The sequence below is a fragment of the Trichechus manatus genome, unplaced genomic scaffold (genome assembly GCF_000243295.1).
Source record: "Trichechus manatus latirostris isolate Lorelei unplaced genomic scaffold, TriManLat1.0 scaffold00062, whole genome shotgun sequence".
NCBI classification, from domain to species: domain Eukaryota; kingdom Metazoa; phylum Chordata; class Mammalia; order Sirenia; family Trichechidae; genus Trichechus; species Trichechus manatus.
In genome coordinates this window covers 10,778,339-10,801,355 of record NW_004443998.1, presented here as the reverse complement: position 1 = coordinate 10,801,355, position 23,017 = coordinate 10,778,339, and the positions used below count along the sequence as shown (strand labels likewise).

Below are 23,017 nucleotides of genomic sequence, written 5' to 3'. Positions count from 1 at the left end.
ATGAGAAACTATTTTGTTCTGTAAGCCTGCATCTTAAGTGAGAATAACAGCACAACTGGAGAGCACAGTCGATGTCACTGAACTGTGCATGTACAAATTTTTGAAATGGTGTATCTTTGGCTATGTATATTTTCACTCGAAAAAAAAAGGTCAAGAAGGGAGAAGATTGACATCTCATGGGGTTGTTAACCAATGTTATAAAACAATATGTGTACTACTGTTTAATGAGAAACTATTTGTTCTGTAAACCTTCACCTGAAGTACAATTAAAAAAAAAAAACCTCCCTATATTTACCTCATATTTTTCTTTCTTAAAGAAAGAGAATATTTTAACTACAGTTAAAAAAAAAAAAAACCACTTTTTGCATACTTCCCTGATCAAAATACCCTCCCCTTCCCCAGATACAATCACCAAATTGAAGATGTGTATCCCTCCATTGGAGCCCTGGCAGCGAAGTGGTTAAGAGCTCAGGCTGCTAACCAAAAGGCTGGCAGTTCGAATCTACCAGCCACTCCTTGGAAACCCTACGGGGCAGTTCTACTCCGTCCTATAGGGTCATTATGAGTTAGAATTGACACAATGGCAACAGATTTGGTTTATATTGAATGAATAATGAGTCTTTTCCTATGTTTACTGGTCATCTGGGTTTTGTTTCCATGAACTCACATTTACATCCTTTATTCTTCTACTGGGTTGTATTTTCTAACTGATTTTTTGGAGGTTCTTTACATATTGTGGATATTAATCCTTTGTCAGTTATAGTCATTCAAAATATCTTCTTCAGCCTTGTCATTTTTCATTTTGTTTACGGTGCCTTTTAATGCAAGAAAATTCAAAATGCAGAGGAATTTAATCCATCTTTCTTTTCCTCATGACTTTTTTTTATATCTTTGTTGTTACTAATATAACACAGCAGAACATACGCAATTCAACAATTTCTACGTGTACAATTCAGTGACAATGATTATATTCCCCAAGTTGTGCAACCATTTATCACCCTCCTTGTCCGTCCCCCATTAACATAAACTCACTGCCCCCTAAGTTTCCTACTTAATCTTTCGAATTGCTGTTGTCAGTTTGATTCCATGTAGACAGATCTTAAAAGAGCACAATGCTCAAGACAGACATTCTCTACTAGTTAAGCTAAAACCACTGTTTAGTTTTAGGAAGCCTTTGGGGATAGTTTTGGTTTAACTTTTAAAGACTATCTCAGGGCAGTAGTTTCAGGGGTTCATCCAGCCTCCATGACTCCAGAAAGTCTGGGTTCCATGAGAATTTGAAATTCTGTTCTGCATCTCTCCCTGCTTCTGATTATAATTCTTCTATAGAATTTTTGATCAAAACATTAAGTAATGGTAGCTGGGCACCAGCCTGTTCTTCAGGTCTCATGGCAAAGGAGGCAGTTGTTCCTGGAACCAATCAGCCATGTGTACCACCTCCTGCTCCTATTCCTTACTCTCCTTGTTCCCTCATGACTTTCTGTATCTTATTTAAGAAATCAGTCTCTACCACAAGGCCAAACAGGACTCTGGCTTTTGTCTCTACTCAGTGATTTTCATTTCTAATCTGGTTCTCTTTCCACAGATATGTTTGTTTTTAACACAACTATGACCTTTTAAATGAATTTTCTCTCTTGAATCACTGCTATGTGTCTGCAATAGAAAGGGGTTTCTACGTATGAACTTAATACTATCTCAACCTAAACTTCCACGTTGCTTAAAACTTCTAAAATTAGGGTCAAGGGTAACCTATCTGAAATGCCTAGATCGTCTATTCCTAATTATCCCTGATTCTTAGACTAAACGTTGGCTGTCAGTCATCATTCTGTGTTAGCTCAACTATCATCTTCTTAAACATCTCCCCCCTTCAGTCTTTCATTATCTGCTTTTATTTTCTTCACAGCATTTATCATTATTAAAAGTATGTGTTTAGTTCTTTATTGTATGTTTCCCCTACCATTAGACTATAAGCTTCATCAAAGTAAGAACTTTGCTGTATCCTCAACATGGAAAAGAGAGGAAACATAAGTGCAAAGATAATAACTTGTTCCAGATCTCCTCAACCTCTTTTATAATCTCTTTCTATTACATACATTTAGACTTAGTGTTGTATTCTTACGAATTCCATGTCCAAAATTATAAAACATCACTAACATTCTTAAATGAAAGCAAATTCTAATTATATCTAGAATTAAATCTTTATTATAATTTAAATTAATATGAAGTAGATTAAGCTTTAAAACAGCCATAAATTTCGTTTTTTCTTTACTAGAAGAAATCTCTTTGCTACTAAAAGCACTAAGAACCCCTTCATAAATAGTTAATTGTGGCTTACTTAAAACAAATAGAATAGGAAAAGGTACCAGGAGGAAAACACAGAAAACTGTAGCTTTGTTTTTTAATGAGGTTATAGATAAACAGTAACTACAAAAGTAAGCGGAGAGTGCCCTCTTCTCGTAATGTGGTTTTGTAACTTTTATATAATGTAATTTTCTTAAATTAAAAAGAAAAAACAGGATAGTGAGAATAGCAGCACAACTGGAGGAATGTAAACGATGTCACCGAATTGTACATGTAGACATTTCTGAAATGGTTATCTCTGGCTATGTATATTTTCACCAAAAAAAATAATAAAGGTCCTCCAGAGTCTAAATAAATAATAAAAAACAGAAAAAATAAACAAAAGCTAGAAAATCAGCAGACTTACTGACCCTTTCTCAACATTTTCTTTTTTGTTGTAGGGGCAGACGAAATAAGTGCACGTGCAAACTCTGAATCGTCTTTAATCGTGGAAGATCCTGCTGAAGAAAACCAACAGAATTACTAAGATATAAAACAAACTCTCCCCTATGCTTAGGTACACATACTTTCTTAGGAGATAGAATACCACTTCATGTTCTCTATGTTAGGAGCTTATATATTAAATAAAAATAATATTTAGTAAGCAGAGTTGCCACTTCTGACATTAACCATTTATCTCCAGTTCAGAGAAGTGATGTATGTGATTCATGGTAGACTGCTATCTTCTCTCTGAGAAAGAAGAGTGAAAGAAGAGCTTTTGCTATTATTAGGTGCTGTAGAGTCGATTCCAACTCATAGGGACCCAATGTGACAGAGTAGAACCGCCCCACAGAGTTTCCTAAGCTGTAATCTTTACGGAAGCAGATCGACAGGACTTTCTTCCTGCAGAGCCACTGGGTGGGTTCAAAACCGCCAACCTTTAGGTTAGCACCCAAGCAATTAACCATTGCATCAGCAGGGCTCCTTAAAGTAAGAGCAGCCATATGCAAAATGATCCTGCTCCCAGGAGTAAGAATTTTTTCAAGAAATAGATTTTTGACTTCCGGTGATGAGGCTGCCTAAAGTCAGTGGTGAACAGTTATTTTCCTAATTCAACACAATCTCTCTACTAATTAGGAATATATAAGGAAACATGATCTTCATTCAAGGAAAAGAAAGTAAATCATGTGTTTTAAAAATACAGGAAAAAAATAAGATACTCACTGATTACTTTTACATCTATATGATAATGTGAATTAACAATCATAGTACTACAAAGAGGGCACTCCCAACCTACTTTTGTTACTATGTATACATATACAAATAAGGTTTTAGTAAAGTCATTTTATAAGTAGTAGAACACTATTTTTATTTCACTTAATGGACGTTTAAATATTATCCTTTAGATTTTAATTGAAACCATTCACTCTGTTTGCTTCATTCATTTGATTCATTTATCACCCTTGGTAAGCTTCATCCCATGAAGAGTTCAAAGGTAAAGATCAGCCAAGGTTAAGACCCATTATTAAAGAATTCAAAGCTAAATATACGCAAATCAATGGATTTTTACTTTAGTGGTCTCCAAGTACAGATTACAGGTACTGAGAAAACGTATAAACATACCTTTTCCCCTGCTTTTAGTCTCTGACTTTGCATTTTTCAGTTTACCTAAAAACAAAACCAAAGTAAACATAAAATGAGTCATACTAGGAAATTAGAATATAGGACATAATATCAAATCAAATTCCATTTCATATTACCTTTTGTTTTCTGCGGTAATTCAGTTGTTTCAAATTCCTCTGAATCACTGCTTTCTATATACTTGTCAGCAGTTTTTCTTCTAAAATTAAACATACACAAAGAAATTTTTTACCAACCCACAAGATGGAATATAAAACCGTAAGTTTAATAAATGTAATACAAATGCTTTTGTTTTGCCCTTAACTATTTTTTGAAAACCTTTTGAAGGGAAAATTTTATTTGACAAAGGAAAGTCAAATATGATAAAAAGCAATCTGCTTTCATAACTACATGTGATAAAAAGCAATCTGCTTTCTTAACTAGATGCATTTACTATCCAAACTATAGTACCACTATTACTGAAAATAAATTGGAAGAATTAAACCATTCTAAAAAGGTAATCATTTCAATGCTGAGTTCAATATTTGGTAATTGAAATATTTATATAAGACTAGAACAAAACAAAAAACAAGGCCCTTAGCAAAGAAAACACTTCCAGTACAATAAGTAGCCAAAAAGCACAAATGTAATTCTTTCACAATGAAAACTTCTGTGTAGAAACAGTATAGCACAGTGGTTAAGTGGCTAAGAACACTGGACTCCAGAGTGAAGACAACCTAGAATCAAATCCCCATTCCGAAACTTGTTGACTATGGGACTTCTGGTAAGTCACCTAATATTCTCCTATGCCTGTTTCCTCATTTGGAAAATGGGAATAAAAATAAAATCTACCTCATAGGACAAAATGTGTTAATATATGTGAAAGCCTGCATAGTAAACACATATGGGTTAGTACACTGTGTATGTTGTTGTTTCAGTTTTTCCATACCCTCATTATTCCCACGTTCTTTAATTTGGTCTGGTCTACCAAATAATGCTGTTGAACAGGTTTATGGTCAATCCAGAGTCGTAAGATTTGAGATCTACACGAGGTTCTGTGCTCAGTTTAAATGGGTATTGATGACAGAACAATGAACAAAGCCACAGTTTAAAGATCTTTGTTGGTGGGATAGCTAACAGACACCCAGACTGGAGGTCATACTTGCACTGATGGTGGACAATGCAACAAGGGCCCAGTATTTCAATCTACTGCACAGGGTAAATGAAGTCTATAAAGTTAACACAGGCCCATTTCAAGGTGAGAACAGAGGGGCATTATGTTTTCTATTTAAATTCTCCTTCTAGTCTATGTTAATACTCTCCATAAATAACTTTAAGGAGCTCTGGTGGCACAGTGGTTAAGTTCTTGGCTGCTAACCGAAAGGCTGGCGGTTCAAACCCCCAGCTCTCTGTGGGAGAAAGTTGTGACAGTCTGCTTCCGTAAAGATTTACAACCTTGGAAACCCTATGGGGCAGTTCTACTTCGTCCTATAGGGTCACTATGAGTCAGAATCGACTCAGGACAATGGGTATGGGTTTTGGTATAAATAACTTTATCATGTCTTATTTCCACTACAGGTGAAATGAAAAAAACTGAGATGAGCAAAGAACATTTTTGCCAAGCCATGCAATACCTATTCTTCAGTTTTCATCCCCTCAAATCCATAGAGAAAATTCTTGTAAAGTACCGAGAAATTTAAAAAAAAACAGGCACTAGATTTGTTCACAGGTAAAAGAAATAGAAACGAAAGTGACAGAAAGATGAGTAGTTATCAAAAATTAGCAATCCACATCTTTTACAGATCAATACTACTTTTCTTCAATAGTAAAATAAGAACGCCCTACCTGCCTAAGTCACAAGTGATTTTGGCAGTTTCAAATTAAAAAAAAAAGTATTTGAGAGAACGTGTAACTGAGATATAACGGTCATTTCTCTCCCCTGTATATGTAAGAACACTGAGTTTAAATAAATGTATTACATACAATCAAACCATAATACAGTTTACCTTTTGGGGCGGGAGCTAGAAAATTCTGACATGGGGTATTTATTCTTTTCCTTGATATCTGAAATACTGGATTCTTTGCTACATCTAGATCCTTCTATTTCAAAGAAAAAGACAAATATCATACAGAGTATTAGTAAATTGTCTTAGACTAGCAGTACTTCTCTTAATAACTTGGTTTTCTAACTCAATAGCTCAATTTTCCTAAGATCTTCATTCCTTTCAAGTCCTGTTTTCTCAGTTAATCAGCCAGCTACTCTCTTTACGTGTTTCCTAAACTAATATTTTCTCACTAGAAAGTTCTTCAATCTCTTGTGACCCAGTCTGAACCATGTAGTCAATCCCCACACTGGCTAAATCTCCTGCAGTACCCAGGCTACTGAGAGCTGCTGAAAAAAAAAAAATAACAGAACCGCAAATCAGTGGTACTGTAAATTTATATTTTCAAAGCTCAGCTGTGGCCTTGTGTCATTTAGCAACTCTTACCTATGACTGTTCAGTCTCCCTCCCCACTCGCCAGAATGATCCTTTGCCTGGATTCCAACTCTTTTTTTCACTCCCAGCACACAGCTTAGTTCACGTCACAGAGAACATCAGATGCCATCTTCCAAAAACTTCCCATTTCCCTCTGTCTTTATCCCCTCACTTCTCTATAATTTCCTTCAACCATACTTCCTTTCCTTATGATGCAGGGAAGATGTCCCCTTCCAACTCATCTAACTATTCCTTTAATCACACTGCCTCCCACATGCCAACCAATTATTCTCTCTATTGTACCCACAACCTCTTTCTACCCACAGATGTCTTTCCTACAATCAGAAAAATAAATAAAACAGAAACACTCTCAACTCAACCTCCCTCTCCAACTATTACTCTATGTCCCTTTTCCCAAACTTAGCACAACAGTGCACAGGTGTTAACTTCCAATACTTCACCAACTATTCTTCTCTTAAAATATTTTCCAGTCTTGCTCTGCTCTAACCAATCTTCAGAAATTAATTTTGTGAAGCTCATCTAACTGCTAAACACAGAGATCTGATTTCATTTCTCTTCCAACTTCAGAATTTGGCCCTTAACCTGTCTTTCTAGCTTCATCTAGCAACAGGTAAAGTGATCCCTGCACATTCTATTATAAATACCATAAGATCCCAGAATAAAACATGCTATATTTTTTTACTGCCCTCTCATGGGATTTTTCTCAACCAACATTGGTTTTTCACAGCTCTCTGCCTGGAGCTCTACCACCCAACGCAAATATCACAACTCCTGGATGAAACTTTCCTTAACAGTCCTCGTGACGTTCTTTAGAAAGAGATATCCTAAATTTCTCTATAGCACAAAACCATCAGAGATCAAATATTGAGTCACATTCAAGATTAAAGTTTACCTTTGATTAGTCCATCTGCTTTTTCACTGGTATTTCCTTCAAGTTTCACAGAGTCATTGTTAACATTACATTCCTGGAGAAACAGACATAACTCTTATACGGTATTGCTATCAGGTTTAAATAAATTTAAAACGCATCTATTTTATATTGCTTTACTTTACATAAAACAAACAAAAACAGCTGTCGTTGAGTTGATTCTAACTTATGGCAACCCCATGTATTTCAGAATAGAACTGTGCTCCATTGGGTTTTCAACGTCTGTGATCTTTCCACAGCAGAGTTCCAGTAGTTTCCCAGGCGTCTCTGGGCGGATTGAAATTGTTAACCTTTCAGTTACTGGCCCAGGGCTTAACCATTTGTGCCACCCAGGGTAGGGACTCCTTTACATAATAAAGACTACTTAAATTGCTACCCCATTCCGGAGCACTGGGGAGGAATGAAGCAAGTGAAAAGAAAAAAATGTCTAAATGTATAAAGAACAGGACACAAAGAGGCTATTCAGGACAGAGAACTGGATCTGAGATAACTGAGTTAACTTCCAATGAAAGCAGAAAGAAGAAAACGCTGCTAAGTTCAGAAAATAATGAAATAGAATCTCAGTAAGTTCTGGCAGGAAACTGATGTGCAGCCTCTCTGAAAACTAAAAAACGAGAACAGTTATTCAAAACAGTCCAAAAGCAGTATTTTGCACACACATTTTTAGTTATTTCCTACTTTAAGCTCTTTGGATTTCAAGTAAGAATAAAGGATAATTGTTCCTTCCTAGTAACATTTATCTTTCTCATTAATTCATTTTACATTCTTACAAATATAAATACATCGTGTATATATATTTATAAATATATATAAGTTAAATACAAAGAAAAGTCACCCATATTCCCATCACTAGGTGTGATGTTAAGATTATGTGTCAACTTGGCTGGTCCTTGATTCTCAGTGGTTTGGCAGTCGTATAATGTTATGATCACTTCCCTGTTGAGATTTAATATGTGATCACCCCCATGACAGGACCTGCTGTGGATGGTCAATCAGCTGAAACGGAGTTTCCTTGGGCGTATGGCCTGCATCGAATATAAGCGGACATTCTGGCAAGGCTTGGGGGCTTTTCGCTCACGCTGGATCCTGCGGCTGGCTCCTGTTCATCAGACCTCCGGTTCTTGGGACTTCAGCTAGCAGCTCACCTACGGTCTTGCCTGCCAGTCTTGGGATCCATCAATCTTTGCAGCCTGTGAGCAAGAGCCCTGCTCTCTAAACTGCTGATCTTGAGTTTGGCAACCCCTGCGGCTACATGAATCAGGAGAAGCCTCTATCCTGACCCACATGCTTGGGACGTTCCAGACTCTACAACCATGTGAGCCATTTCCTTACTATAAATCTCTCTCTCTACATATACATGTATGTGTGTGTGTATATATATATACACATATATATATACTTTTATATATATATATATATATATATACTTATATATATATATATATACACACACACACACACATATACACTTACATGCTTTACTGGTTTTACTGCTCTAGAGAATCTAGCCTCAGACACTAGAAGGTAATTATCACTATTAACATTTTGGTACATACAGCAGGTATACTTACTTAGACGTACATGAACACATACAGTAAATTCTCATTTACAGTAGGTATGCTCTATAAAGTCAGCACAAACACTGAATCAGCAAATACTGAACTACTGCTCCTTGGGGAAATATAGGGCTAGATTCCTGAGAGCTTCTGATCACGATATTTTCGTCAACTAATCAATACATAACATGTGTGTTCTGTTTAAAAACACCTTATTTAACATATGCTGTCGATTCACTAATACTGAATGCACAGCCAGCAGCACTATAACTCATGCCTGAACGAAGGTTATCTAATACACGTTTTCTCCATAGGGCACATCACAGTCTTTTTGCACTTAGGAATACTAGACAGCACTACATTTGGGCGCCCATTTTAAATGTGAAATCACCAACAAAAAAGCACAAAAATGCAAAAAATGTGGCACTAAATGTATCATGAAAAGGATACCAATTTACAGTATGATAGCTGAAACAAGGCAGCTCCAATTACTCACAGCTCTGCACATGTTCACAAATGACTGCAAAAGTGCCAAGAGCACTGATTTGGGGCTTACAGATAAATTGTAGCAAGCAGACTAATTCACAAATATGGAATTCATGAATAATTAAGGAAGTCCATATGCAGATTTGTACCTGGCTTTTTTTTTTTTTTTTTTAAACTAAAAATCATGAAGATGAGTATTCTTCAAAAGTAGAATTTTTGTGGTTACATAATAAATTTCATGGTTCTATCATAATTTAACTGATCTCTTAATGAGATCTGCCTTTCAAGTAATGTTGGGAAGAATAAAAAAAAAAAAAACTTGTATTTATATTCTGGGGAAAAAAAGGAATTTCTGCTAACTTCTTTAGATAGTTTCCCAGAAACAGTATTACTGTGTTAAAGATTCTAAGTACATTTAAGGCTCTCAGAACACGGAACCAAATGGCCCTCAAGCAGGCGGTACCAGCTTTCACTCTCACTAACACATGAGAGCGGCCATTCACTGTATCTCTGCAAACAGTGGCTATTATCAGTATTTTTGGCCAATATTTTTAACAGCAAAATTAAAAGGTTGCACAGCAAATCAGAAGCATCAAAAGAAATGCACTTACTAATACTTTACCTTCTTCAGTTGATTCTTTTTAATTCTTTCAACAGGAAGAGGTGTGCCATCATGGAAGTTGGTAAGAATTACAGCAATGGCTGTAAGAGTTTTGCCCTTTAAAATGTTTTAAAAAGATAAATGGTTAGATTCTAGAACCTAGTTGACCAGGGAATATTCCAAAAGCAATTTTAAAATAATCAAGTTATCAAATATCATTCAAGAAAACAGGGTATAGTGATCACTATATAAAGCAACATACATATTAATAAAAAATGAGCATTATTACATTGACTAAGTTAGGAAATGCTTTCCCCACTGCACTATTGGGAATTATTAAATGACTTACATATAAAATACTATGAACATCTCTGAGAAATGTCACCTTACTGAAATAGTGCTATGTTAAGATTCTTCATTTAACACTCTGAACTATTAATTTTATCATGAAACTACTTACTACTTGCTTACCACAAAATTTACAACTAATTTAAAATTAGTTAATTCCGGTATACATATAAGATGACCATTTTATTACATTCGATTTAAATACAATACCAAGACTTAAAAGCATAACTTATCAATAAAGCGTAAAGGATACAATATTTCTTAAGCATTTCTCTTAAATGAAAACAAGTAATTTTTCAGTATTTTCTGCAGCTAAATTTATAATTAGCAATATAGAAATAAGTATCTGGCTATTTTTAAGTAGTACAAAGCAGCAGTCCTCAAACTGTGGTCCCTGGACTTCTCGGGGTCCCCAGAAGCCTTTCAGGGTTATATGAGGTCAGAAGTATTTTCGTAACACTAAGAAAGAAAAACCAAACACATTGCCATCGAGTTGATTTCGACTCATAACAACCCTATTGGACAGGGTAGAACTACCCCATAGCGTTCCAAGGCTATAATCCTTACGGAAGCGGACTGCCACATCTTTCTCCCGCAGAGTGGGTGGTGGGTTCAAACCGCCTTTTAGTTAGTAGCTGAGCGCTTAACCACTGCACCATCAAGGTTCCTCTTCACAATCCTACTAAGACCTTATTTGTGTTGACATCTGCACTAATGCTATAAACATCAATAGTAGGTAAAACTGCTGGTACCTTAGCAGTTTTGAAACACAGCAGTTGGCACTAAACTACACTGTCACAGATTCTTTAAAAAAAACCAGTTTCACTTAAGAATGACCTTGATGTAGTACATACTAATTTTATTAAATATCAACCCTTAAGTACATATCTTTTTAATATTCTCTATAACAAAATGGGAAGTATACATAAAAAACTTCTGTTGCATGAGGGTTGTCTGAAGAAAAAGATCACTTGAGAGATTGCTGCAAGCTCACTACCCACTTTTTCCATGAACACCTTTTTTTACTCAAAAAAATGTCAAGCAACTGTAGTTAGTCATGACTGAGTGTACAGCACACATTTTCTTGGCAATGAGCAAAGTGAGACTGTCACCTTCAAGGAAAATAACTGACAGTATTTGATGCCACTAATTTGAGCTTTAAGAGAAAATCAGAATGTTGGAAAACTTATATACAATACTATGATGTAGCAGCTTCCTAAAATGGAAATGCTTTTCTAGAATTTAAGATCAAAGGTAATATGAATGAATGTAAATTTCTGCATCAACACGCGGCAGATCTACATAACTCAGAGTGAACCAAGAGTCTCCAAATAAGCAATGCCTGATATTAGAAAATCAATCATTCCAATCGCAAGATACACCAATGAGTTTTAACGGGAGAGCACACTACTGAAAGTCCACTGATACGGCCACTGTTCTAAGATAGCTTTTGTTTTGGAAAACAGTGTTATTTTTCATTTCAAAATATGTTATTCATCTTAACATGTAATGAGTTTATTAGTTATTTTTAAGTTAATAAATCTTTTAATTTTTTTCTTCCCTAATACAGTAAGTAGAAATCCTGGCGGCACAGTGGTTAAAAGCTACTACTGCCGCTAACCAAAAGGTCGGCAATGCAAATCCACCAGGTGCTCCTTAGAAACCCTATGGGGTAGTTCTGCTCTGTCCTACAGGGTCGCTATGAGTCGGAATCGACTCGACAGCAATGGGTAATACAATAAATATTGATACAACCCACAAAAACAAAAGCTCTTTGGGGTCCTCAATAAATTTTAAGTGTGTAAACAGGTCCGAGACTGAAAAATGTAAAACCTGCTGGTATAAGGAATCATACCCGCTGCCAAACCCATTGCCACGGTGTCAATTCTGACTCATAGCGACCCGACAGGACAGAGTAGAACTGCCCTTATAGGGTTTCCAAAGAGTGGCTGGTGGAGTTGAACTGCAGCAGCTGAGCGGTGAACCACTCTGCCACTAGGGCTCCATATAAAGAATCATAAATATATATATTTTACACTCCGTATATCACAGTATTTGTTAGACAATACAAGCACAATTTCATCTAAGATTGTCCCGTCTTTACTTTTTTAAAGAAAACTCATGAAAGACAGGTTTCCCTGAATGTGAAAGGGCAAAGAAAATTGAGAAAGACATGCTTACAGCTACCTAATTATTTTAATTGTACCATAACCAAATCTCAAAATACACGCACGCACGCAAGCCGTTCAGGATTATTTTAAGTGAAAACCACAGGAAAAACTGCGTTCTACATTGAAAGTAAAATCTACTCCCAAACAGAAAAAAGAAGTCATTACCAAACCCATATCATCAGCTAAAATTCCTCCATGGACATTTTCTGGTCGGTCCTTCTCAGAAAAATTTGTGATCGTATTATAGTATAAATCATTTCGCTGTTCCCAGAATGGTGGGAGATCTTCACTGTTTTCCCGTGACACCATCCAAGCTAGAGCTTGTTTTTGATGTGGAAGTAATAGTGTTTCAATAGCCTATAAATAAATGTCATAAACAGAAATACGATAAGTCCTTTCTCTTTCCACATACAGACCCTGAAAAAAAAGTTGATCTTATGATAGAAAATGTACAGAATAATGCATATTTTAAAATTCCAAATAGTTTTAAATAGAAACAGTGCCTCAATACCTCAGCTGGTTCCATTTCATGAGTTTTATCATCTTCTTTTAAATCTTCAAACAATTTGTCAAATTCTGTTTTAAGCTGCAATTAACAAGAACAAACCAATTAAAGTAAAAATTCGACTTATGTCAGGGATTAAATCATGCAACTAAAAGAGTCAAACACCAAAAATAAACTTTTCTTTGGGATGCTATACTGATCACTAAAGGCAGAATAAATAGGTGTTTCAGGTGTTAAGAGGTAACTGGGTTGCAGTCAAAAGAATATAAAACTGAGTTGTACGTCCTGGATTTCAGTAACTGCTCTGTAACAAATCAACCTATATATAAATTTTGGTAAGACATTTAACCTTTATGGCCCTGTATCTTGAAATGTAAAGGGACGAACTAAATTTAAATTGTGTCTAAGGTTCCTTCTGCCATTGAAATTCTGTGATTCTATTAGTGATATTCAAACCATTTGGTATATCCTACCAGATGCACTGGAATCTTTTTCAAGTAAATGACATTCCATTTTTTATTACTGCAATAGGAACTTACTATGTGCTATAAGATACTCGGATGATTTCAGTGCTACACTAATCTATTTATTTATTTAACTTGACTGAGTTCAATTTTATAGCAACAAGTATGTGTTATACTTTTATAAATAAGCATGTGAACATACAGCAGCAGCCTAGAAGAAATCAGGCCAGGTCTAAAAAATTAGAACTTGGGGTTTGCCCATCAAACACAGCCTCAAGCCCTTTTAACAATGAGTAAGGAAAATACGATAAGTACATTTAAAAAACAAAACAACTAACACTGGTGAGTAAAGACATTGAAATTTTTTTCACATTATTTGTAGATTATGTTAATTTATTGTATAGATACCTTTTTTTCAAATGAATGAATACCATCAGTTTCCAACTCAACAGTATCTTGGATTACAAATTAGACAACATAAGAACTAGAGAGCAATGCAAAGATTTGAAGCTAATTTTTTAGCACTGCATCTGCAACCTTACTAGGAGCAATAGGTTTCAAGAATTAATTGTTTTTCAATTAATACTGTAAAAATTTCAAACAACAGAAAAGCATCTCATGTCTAGTCATGTGTCTTTATGTATGTACAAATACATGTGTATGGACTAGATTTCTTATCACTGCTTTCTTTTTACATAACTGTTTTACAAACTAATATACATGTATATATGGTATTTATTCTACAACACACTTAATTATAACCTAACAATATGTATGAAGATCATTAAACCAGCACATACATATTTGCTTTTTCCTTTTTAACACAGCAATCTCAACCTTTACAATTCAAATTTAGACTACAAAATAAAAGAGAAGCATACCTGTTCAGTAGTCATCTGTACTGCAGCATGAACTGGCATACTATAGCTTGGTCCAGCTCTTCCAGAGCCCCAGTTACTTTCCAAACTGAATCCTAAAGCTATTAATTACAAAATGAAAACAATAAAATCACCAAATAAGCTTTCTTTCCTATGAAGTAGTTTTCAAACTTGCATTGTAAACTATATTCAAAATTCTCTAAAAAAGAAGCTAAATTCTAGATCATTTTTTTAAAAAATATTAAAATAACTCTGTTATTTGAGCAAACTCTTGCCAAACAAACCTCTTCTTCTTGTCCATAATTTATCAATGAGAATATTTAAAATTCAAGATTTCCAGAGGTTACCACCGAAAGAAACAGTAAAGAGGACATGGGACGCCTCCCAGCAATTTTTTTTTTTTGTTTTGGTAACTCCCTGTGAACCTTTAATTATTTGAAAGAGTTAAAAAAAAAAAAAAAATCCGGGATTTCCTCAAAGAGACTCCTTAAAAAAATAAATAAATAAATTATAACTTGGAAAGTTTAGCCCCAATTACTTTGGTCAACCAAACTCAAAGTATTACTTAAGAGAATAAATGTTTTACAATCAAAATAATGGTAAATTAACTAATGGACCACAGCTACCAAGGCCTCCACCAGACTGAGTCCAGCATAGCTAGATGGTGCCCGGCTACCACCATTGACTGCTCTGACCAGGATCACAACAGAGGGTTCTGGACAGAGCTGGAGAAGGATGTAGAACAAAATTGTAACACATAAAAAAAAGACCAGATTTACTGGCCTAAAGGAGACTGGAGAAACCCCAAGAGTATGGCCCCCAAACACCCTTTTAGTTCAGTGGTGAAGTCACTTTCGAAGTTCACCATTCAGCTGGGGATTGGACAGCCTCATAAACCAAAACGGGACTAATGAGGCTGGGGACTGAACAGCCCCATAAAACAAAACGGGACTAATGAGGCACAGCAGTCCAAGGACAAGGGCTAGAAGGCAGAAGGGGACAAGAAAGCTGGTGATAGGGAACCCAAGGTTGAGCAACGACAGTGTTGATGTGTTGTGAGGTTGTTAACCATTGTCATAGGGCAACATGTGTACTCACTGTTTAATGAGAAACTATTTGTTCTGTAAACCTTCACCTGAAGTACAATTTTTAAAAAAGGGCAAAAAAAAAAAAGGGTAAATTAAGCTCTAAACTTACTTTTTGGTGGAGGAATCAATTTAAATCCATGTTTCTTCAACTGATCTAAAACCACTTTTCTATTTTCTTCTCTTCCCCAAAAAGCCATATGCAGAGGCATGGTAAAAGCATTGTTTGCACCAAACGGAACTACCCTATTATATTCAGAAAGGAAAATATGGGAAATTAGAAGTTTCTTTTTTTTTTTTTTAACCATTAAGAATCTGTTAAATATTCTAAGCATATCATTCAAACATTGCATTGGAATAAAATAAAAAAGAACCAGGTTGGGCAGACCAGGAAAAGAGCGAGGAATAGAATCAAGAACAATCAGAAAATGGTGGTTTTTAAGAACCGACTGCCAAGAGAAACTGAGAAGGTGGGATAAAATACTCTTAAAATACAAGGATATCCTGTGACTGAGATTGTAAGATAGTAAAATAGTACAAGAGGATAGCGCTTTGGTTAACACAACTGTTGAAGATAGCAAACCAATTCTGCTGGGAGAATGGGAAATGCTCCAGAAGAACTATTTCTGATCCAGGATTCATTAGAAGTTTATTCTCAATACCATAAAAACTTGATGAATTTAAAAAGAAGAAAACAAGTAAAGGAAGACAGAGACTCTTTTCATATCCTAAATATTTAAATTGAGATCACAAACACAAATGCCTGGAAAAGAAAAGGTAACTTAAAAGAGGCTGAGAGTTCAAGAAAAACAGAAGTGTTGAAACCAGAGAGTGTACGCCCCATCCAAAGAAACAGCTGCTACTCAGCTCCAGTTAACTGATGCCACGTGGGAATGAGGGTCCAGCATTGCCAGAACTTCCATTTGTCAAGAGAAAATCTTTGTAAATAATTTTTACATTTAGGAAGAAAAGCTAATACGTATAAAATGGGAAATACCCTGATATTTGAATACTAGCATGAATGATAAAAATTTAAAACACTGTGCAAAGTGAAACTCAGCTACATCTGATCACAGGCTACCAGTTTAACCTCTGATTTAAACACTTCTAGACTCCCAAGCCTACATGCCCAAAGGTTTTGAGAGATATGTGGATTTCCCCTAATATTTGAACCAAAGTCTGTATTTCTCCAGTAGCAAAGTAAGAAGATACCTGTCTAATGGCTAAAGCAGTGGAGGAAGAAGAGAGAATGAAAACATTTATTGAATACATACTAAAGGTTCAGGAATATAAGGATAGGTTTGCACACCACCACAATGAACATAATTAATGGCACTAAATAGTACATGTAAAAAATATTGAAATGGCAAATGATGTTATATACCTTCTCCTTACTTATCAACTACCTCGTTACCCGACATTTCACATTTACGACAATAGTAAAAAACCTACTATCCGACAATTTTGTGCATTAACAGCCTAGGTCCAGCAGTAACAAACACCAAGATGCAAGGCGAGAGTGACGCTGGCTTTGATGATTAAGGCTATGTGTCAACTTGGCTGAGCCATGATTTCCAGTGGCTTGGCAGTTATATAATAATATAACTTGGCAGTTGTGTAATGATGCAGTCATCCTCCATTTTGTGATTTGGTCACCCTACATTTTTGCCTAACACTGATTTTGCTTAACAATCTGGTCTCTGGAACCTAACCATGTAGATAAACAAGGAGAGGGTGTAAACAGATTTACCACAATTTAAAAAAAATGTTAGGGTACCTACACATCTTCTAGCAAGAAGCCTTGACAAGTTCAAAGATAACTACCTTTTCACAATTATTAAAAATAAACTCTCAAAGTACATTACCCTTCAACTTGTGCCAACTTGTTGTCCATGATATAGGCCAAAACAGCTGCAAGATCTTTCTTTACATGGCCAACCTGATTTCCATTCACATTGTTTACTTTAATCGCATTCTTATCATAGGGGTTATCAGGCTCTCGTTGTAAGGCAACCATTTCATTATTATTAACCTAACAAAAACAATGAGCAGAAGTGATTGCTTTACTTCATATTTTATCTGGGATTTCTAGTTTATTTTTTAATGCTCACTGCTAAATATTACATATAAGAAAAATATATTTTCTTGGAGTGAAACTACAGAAAAATTAAAGAATATATTTTATAGTAATTCTTTTTATAGTGCTTTCCTAATTTACATTCATTGGGAAGTTAAATTCCTGATATCTAATAGGTAAAGTCAAATCTAAACTCACAGATTCACACTACATAAAATTTCTAATATTACAATTCCTGAAAAACAATAGCAAACCTTTATTGAGTGCTTACTATACGCCAAACATTACTTTAAGTACATTAAATGGAGTGACTTGTTAAATTCTCACAATCTTGTAGGGCAGGTATTATTATTAGCCCCATTTTACAGATGAAGAAATTAAAGCACAGAAAGGTTAAGTAACTTGCTCATGGTCATAAAGTTATTAGCAGAGCTGGGATCTGAACCCAGGTGGTCTGGTTCCTCAGTTTCAATTTTCCAAAATCTAAAAGTGAAAAAAAGGTGTTAATTATAAGGCAGAAAGGAACTGGAATGAGAAAAATATATCCAGCCTTCAACTAATGCCATTCTCTGATTTCACTTGATTAAAAGTTGCCCAAGAGTGTCATCACTGAAGATGGTCGACTAAGGACCTCCAAGAATTCTCTCTTCCATAAAAGCAACAAAAATTATTGGCAAAAACATCCAGAATCACTTTTTCAGAACTCCAGAACTAGCAAAAGGCTTGCAGCAACCTGAACAGTGTTAGTTCAAATAACTGAGTTATCAGTAACCTAGTCCCATCCCCTCTCTCTAGCTACACGGTATCCTTTAAGAATAAAAGCCTCCTGGCATTCCTTATGTAGCCTGACAGGCACCAGAGGAAGGAGAATGGATAAAGTTCTTTCAAAGTCTTACTTCCAGGCACTGAGTTTCCGTTAATGGTGATGTAATAATTTGGAAAATAATAGTGGTAAATGGTTGCACAATATGATGAATGAGATCAATGTCACTGAATTATACGTGTTAAAACTGTTGAACTGGCAAATATTTTCTTATATATTTTTTACAATTAAAAAAAGTTTCATTCCCAAAGACTTGTCATTATTTGACCTGTCTGGTGGTTCCTTAGAAGACCCCACTTGCAAGGCTGTTTGTATTTGTCCTAAGAGAAAAAAGAAAATCACGATAGTAGGCATAATATGATCTCATTTTTATTAATACATAATATGATTGCGATTTACATGCACACAGAGAAAACTGTGGAAGAAACATCAAAGTGAGTAAGTTACAGTTCTGAATGGTAGGTGTTAGGGTGATTTAATGCTTTTTTTTTTTTTAGCCTTTTTTAAAATAATGAACAGGTATTACTTATAAAATAACATGCATTTTTAAAAATAAAAAAATTAAATTCTGATGACTTTTAATCATCATAGAGATTATTCCAAGATCAAATGATGATAGTGCTAAGATCAATAACACAGCAGAAAACCATAATCTAATATTTTACCATTGTTTAATTTAGAGAAACACAAGTTTTGAAAAAATAGCACAAATCAGAAGTAGAAAAGCATAGAAATGATACGGTTAGACAATAGATGGATATGAAATAAGAACTGAAAGAATTCAGGAAATAATCAGAAAAAAAGAAAAACCATTTCAGGATTGAAGACTAAAGTAGAAATAACAGAAAAGTAAATAGAACTTGTGAAAAACATGGTAAGGGAAATAAACGATGAAAAGTAGAAAAGTGATAAAAAGGATTTCAAAGGAAGCAATAGACACAGGCACAGGAAGTCTAATATATACAGAGATTAGTCCCTGAAAAAGAAAAACTAAAGCTTTGAAACAAAACATTTAAAACTACAGAAAATGTTTTCAAATAAAAGAAAATTTGAACTTACAGGACAGTCACTACTAAGTAAGATAAACCCTAATAAAACTGGACTTTCAAGATAAGGAAAAATATCCTTTGATCATTCAGGCAAAAAAATTCCAATTCACTTACATGGGAGAGAAAACCATAGTGGCATCGGAATTCTCACCAGCAACATTTTATGCAACATTATGGTATTATGGAGAGAAAACACGGGCCGAGGATTATATATTCAGCCAAACTGCCCTTCAAGTATGAACACCACCAACTATGACCATATAAAAACTCAGGAAATAACTGATCCTTTCTATAGAATTTCCTAGAAAGTATCTTTCAGACAACTACAGAATGATCTGAAAAGAAATTTCAATCTAAAGAAAATACAGGAGAACTGAAGCAGAGACAAATAACATATAATTTCTACCCAAGGAATCTCCTGCAGAACACGATTCAGACAACCAAAAAATGATTTGAGAAGCTTCAACCTAAGAAAAATAAGGGGCAATGGAAGAAGTGACAAATCCAGAATATTATACAGAATAACACAGCTGGTTTCTGCAACAAGTCAATGACATGGAAAAAAAAGGGCAGGAGGATTATGAAGCATAATAAAGATAATGTATGAACATTGTTTTGATGCTGATAGGAAAAAACCAACTATAAAAAGATAAACAAGAAAATATGATATGGATTACTTCTTAGACATAAGACGGAATTATTAATTTTCACTATAAAAAGGACACAAAAACGTACTTTTTAAAAGATACACCCTGAATTACATGAGCATAAAATGTTAATATGTTTGGGATTTGCTTTAAAGTACAAAAGGACAATTTGTTCTGTAAACCTTCATCTAAACTACAATAAATAAATACTGAGAAAAAAAAGATTTAGTAAAAAAACATATAACAATAAAGTACAAAAGGAAAAAGGATAGCAAATGCGGAAAAATCTTGTTGTTGAATTTGTGTCAAGAGTATAAGGGAGTTTACTATGCTAAACTACTTTTATGTATGTGTGAAATTTTTCATTATAAATTCAACAGAAGTAAGTAACACAGAGGCATACTAGACCACCATAACAAAGACAACTACCGACCAGATAAAGTTATATTCTCTTCTCTTTCGAATTCATATACACATACACGCACGCACACACACACACAATGCAGAGAATAGGGAGATACAAAAAGGTAGATACAGGAATAAAAAAACAGTGGGAGACAGAGATAGTCTTTACTACAGGAAAAGAAAAAAAGCACACAACAACAGACAACTCTCTTACCTAGCAGGAGCTGATCTTTCAAAATTTAAAATATTAAAATGTAGAAATGTGCTAAGGGACAGAAGAGGAGAAAGCAATGGAATTGGAAGTCGTTTCTCAAATATACCATTTATTATCTGTGTGTTTTGGGCAAACTGTTTAACCCCTTTCTGAGCTTTGGTTCCTCCATTATAAAAAGGGGATACAGATGTCCTATCTACCTCAGAGTTATTGTAGGAATCAAATGAGACAGTGCAGGCAAAATGCTTTGTATACTGTAAGCATAAGAGAATATTAATCAAAGTAGTTCAGGTATCTGTTATCTCTTGACTGGGTATATTCAATTACTTAAATAGTAAAAATAAATATTAACTGCACATATCACCTTCTAGATTCTCTTATTTCCTAGGTTAACACCATAAACACAATTTAACTTAGTATCTACTGTTATACTCACTACTCCTGTGTAATAGCGTAGTCCAACCACATGCCCTCTCAAAGTTCCAAATAAAACAGAATCTAGCTCTTCATCACTAGTTAGGAAGTCATCTGGAGGGATAATATCTTGGAATTCAAAACGGGGAAAGAAAGTAGGATATGAAAGGCGTGAAACATTTCCATGGGCTCCATACTGGACAGTCTGCAAGTACTTCCAAACAGGATCTCTATTTAAAAAAAAAAAAAAAAGTCACTGAAAAACAATACAATATTTAACCAGGTATTTCTCAAAGACCCTACCAGTTATGTATAGGCCACAGTTTTCTCACACTTTATTCATACAGCAAATGAAATCAAACGTGGGAACCACTGTTTACAGATTTAAGAGTTACCCTGGTTTAAGCCCAAATTGGAGTGGGAGAGGTTTCCAGGAACCCTATCTGTTCAGTATTGCCTCCTCCACCCCTAAGACATTCAAAATGAAAATTAAAAAAAAAAAAAAAAGTGTTCTCAGATGTCTTGATTATCCTAGGTATCATCAATCAATCTATATAAATTGAAATATATGCAAAGTCTGTAACTCTATATGCCAGAATTTCAATGACGATTGAGCTAGAAGAGACTTGCAAAACTCGAACTATTATTATAAATGCAGAAATTTATATTACAGATAACACATTCCATCTCTGGATTACCGCAGTAGACACGGAGAGTCCATGCAACATTCACTGCTTTCGTTTCCTCCGCAAAGAACCCTTATTTTACTCGGGTATCCAAACCCCCGCCCCCTCCCCGCTAGTTCCAGGACCACCCCAGACCCCTTATAGATAACTGTTTCAGGAATGGGAAAGTAAACCGATTTACAGAATGAAAAGTGAGAGGGAATGTGTTGGGGGGCCTCCAGGAAGTTTCCCTTCTCCTAACACCCGCTAGTCGCTGCTTTCCCCGCGTTTGCCTCGCACATCACGCAGACCTCCGGCTCCCCTGTAAATACGTATTTGCACGTCTGTGCAGGCACAACAACTGATCGAAGCTCCCTGGGGACAAGGACTGCCTCATTCGGCCCTGTACCCAGAGCACCATGCCTGCACAGTGGGTATCTAATGGACGTTCGGTGGAATAAATCACGGGCCGGAATCCTGGCTACGGTGCCCCAGGCCCCCGCAGCCCTTGACAGAGATTTCCCAAGGCCCTGGCACAAGACTCGCCTCTCCTCCCGTTTTTATTTCTTCCGCGGCCACAGAAGCGTCTGGCACAACGAATACAAGCAGCACAAACGGCACAGGGAGCGCGGGAGGGGCGCTGGGAAGGTCAGGTTCATCTGGGGACGCCGCCGCTCCGTTAACCCCAGCGCCCCATCCCTCCGCCCGCTTTACCTCTTGAACATCCAGGACATGGCGCTGCGTGGGGCGGCCAAGGGAGGTCCTGAGCGTCCGCGGATCGTTCTCGAGTCGCCTCTGTACGCCTCCTTCCAGGCCCCGCGGCCAAGAAGCCGGAGACAGGTTCCGAACCCCGGAGGAAGAGCGACCACCAGACGACGAGACACCGGGAGTCCAGTCAGATGTCGACGCTGTCTCCTTCCAGCAACAATCTGAGAAACCGGCGACCTTTCTGACTGGCGCTGGGCGCGTCCAATCGCGAGGAAGAGCCTACGGAGACGAGCCAATCAGGGCACGGAGAGGAGTGCGACTCCGCCCCGCGCTGCGATTCACAGATGGTGGGGGGCCCGGGCTGCACGGGTGGTACCATCCGGGTCCTTCCCCGCCCCCAATGCGGGCGCGCGGGAAGTCCTTGCAGTCCCTGGGGCCCGACTGCGGTGGCCGTGGTGCTCGTTTTTCTGTTTGACTGCCTGCGGCAAACACTGGAAAATGTGTTTTCTTTAGCTTTTTCCCCCAGCCTTAAGCCTCAGCCTCATTCTTCAGGCCCTACCTGATCCTGCCTCCAATTTTCTCCTCATCTGATGTG

The 23,017-nt window shown here is 36.3% G+C and overlaps 2 protein-coding genes across 6 annotated transcripts in view; one reads left to right on the top strand and one right to left on the bottom strand.

The window, feature by feature from the left end:
- The window catches only part of GYG1 (glycogenin 1), an 85,133-nt gene extending 81,958 nt beyond the window's left edge, over positions 1–3,175 (top strand). Inside the window, exon 8 of the mRNA XM_023733919.1 lies at positions 2,742–3,175. The gene's annotated coding sequence lies outside the window, so the exon portion shown is untranslated. The remainder of the gene's footprint in view (positions 1–2,741) is intronic.
- The window catches only part of HLTF (helicase like transcription factor), a 56,343-nt gene extending 33,692 nt beyond the window's left edge, over positions 1–22,651 (bottom strand). For 2 of the 5 annotated variants that reach the window (XR_002824554.1, XM_004379201.2), the window contains exons 1-13: positions 22,429–22,651; positions 21,072–21,279; positions 17,286–17,452; positions 15,533–15,666; positions 14,339–14,436; positions 13,000–13,074; positions 12,654–12,845; positions 9,991–10,086; positions 7,291–7,363; positions 5,907–6,000; positions 4,041–4,120; positions 3,904–3,948; positions 2,712–2,801 (exon numbers count right to left, since the gene is read on the bottom strand). Coding sequence is in view for 4 of the 5 variants with exons in the window: in XM_004379201.2 (XP_004379258.1) it covers positions 2,712–2,801; positions 3,904–3,948; positions 4,041–4,120; positions 5,907–6,000; positions 7,291–7,363; positions 9,991–10,086; positions 12,654–12,845; positions 13,000–13,074; positions 14,339–14,436; positions 15,533–15,666; positions 17,286–17,452; positions 21,072–21,279; positions 22,429–22,448 (1,372 nt within the window). In the remaining variant the exon portion in view is untranslated. The remainder of the gene's footprint in view (positions 1–2,711; positions 2,802–3,903; positions 3,949–4,040; positions 4,121–5,906; positions 6,001–7,290; positions 7,364–9,990; positions 10,087–12,653; positions 12,846–12,999; positions 13,075–14,338; positions 14,437–15,532; positions 15,667–17,285; positions 17,453–21,071; positions 21,280–22,428) is intronic. The other 3 variants (XM_012556341.2, XM_023733914.1, XM_023733915.1) reach the window with 3 other exon arrangements.
- Between the last annotated feature and the right edge of the window lie 366 nt (positions 22,652–23,017).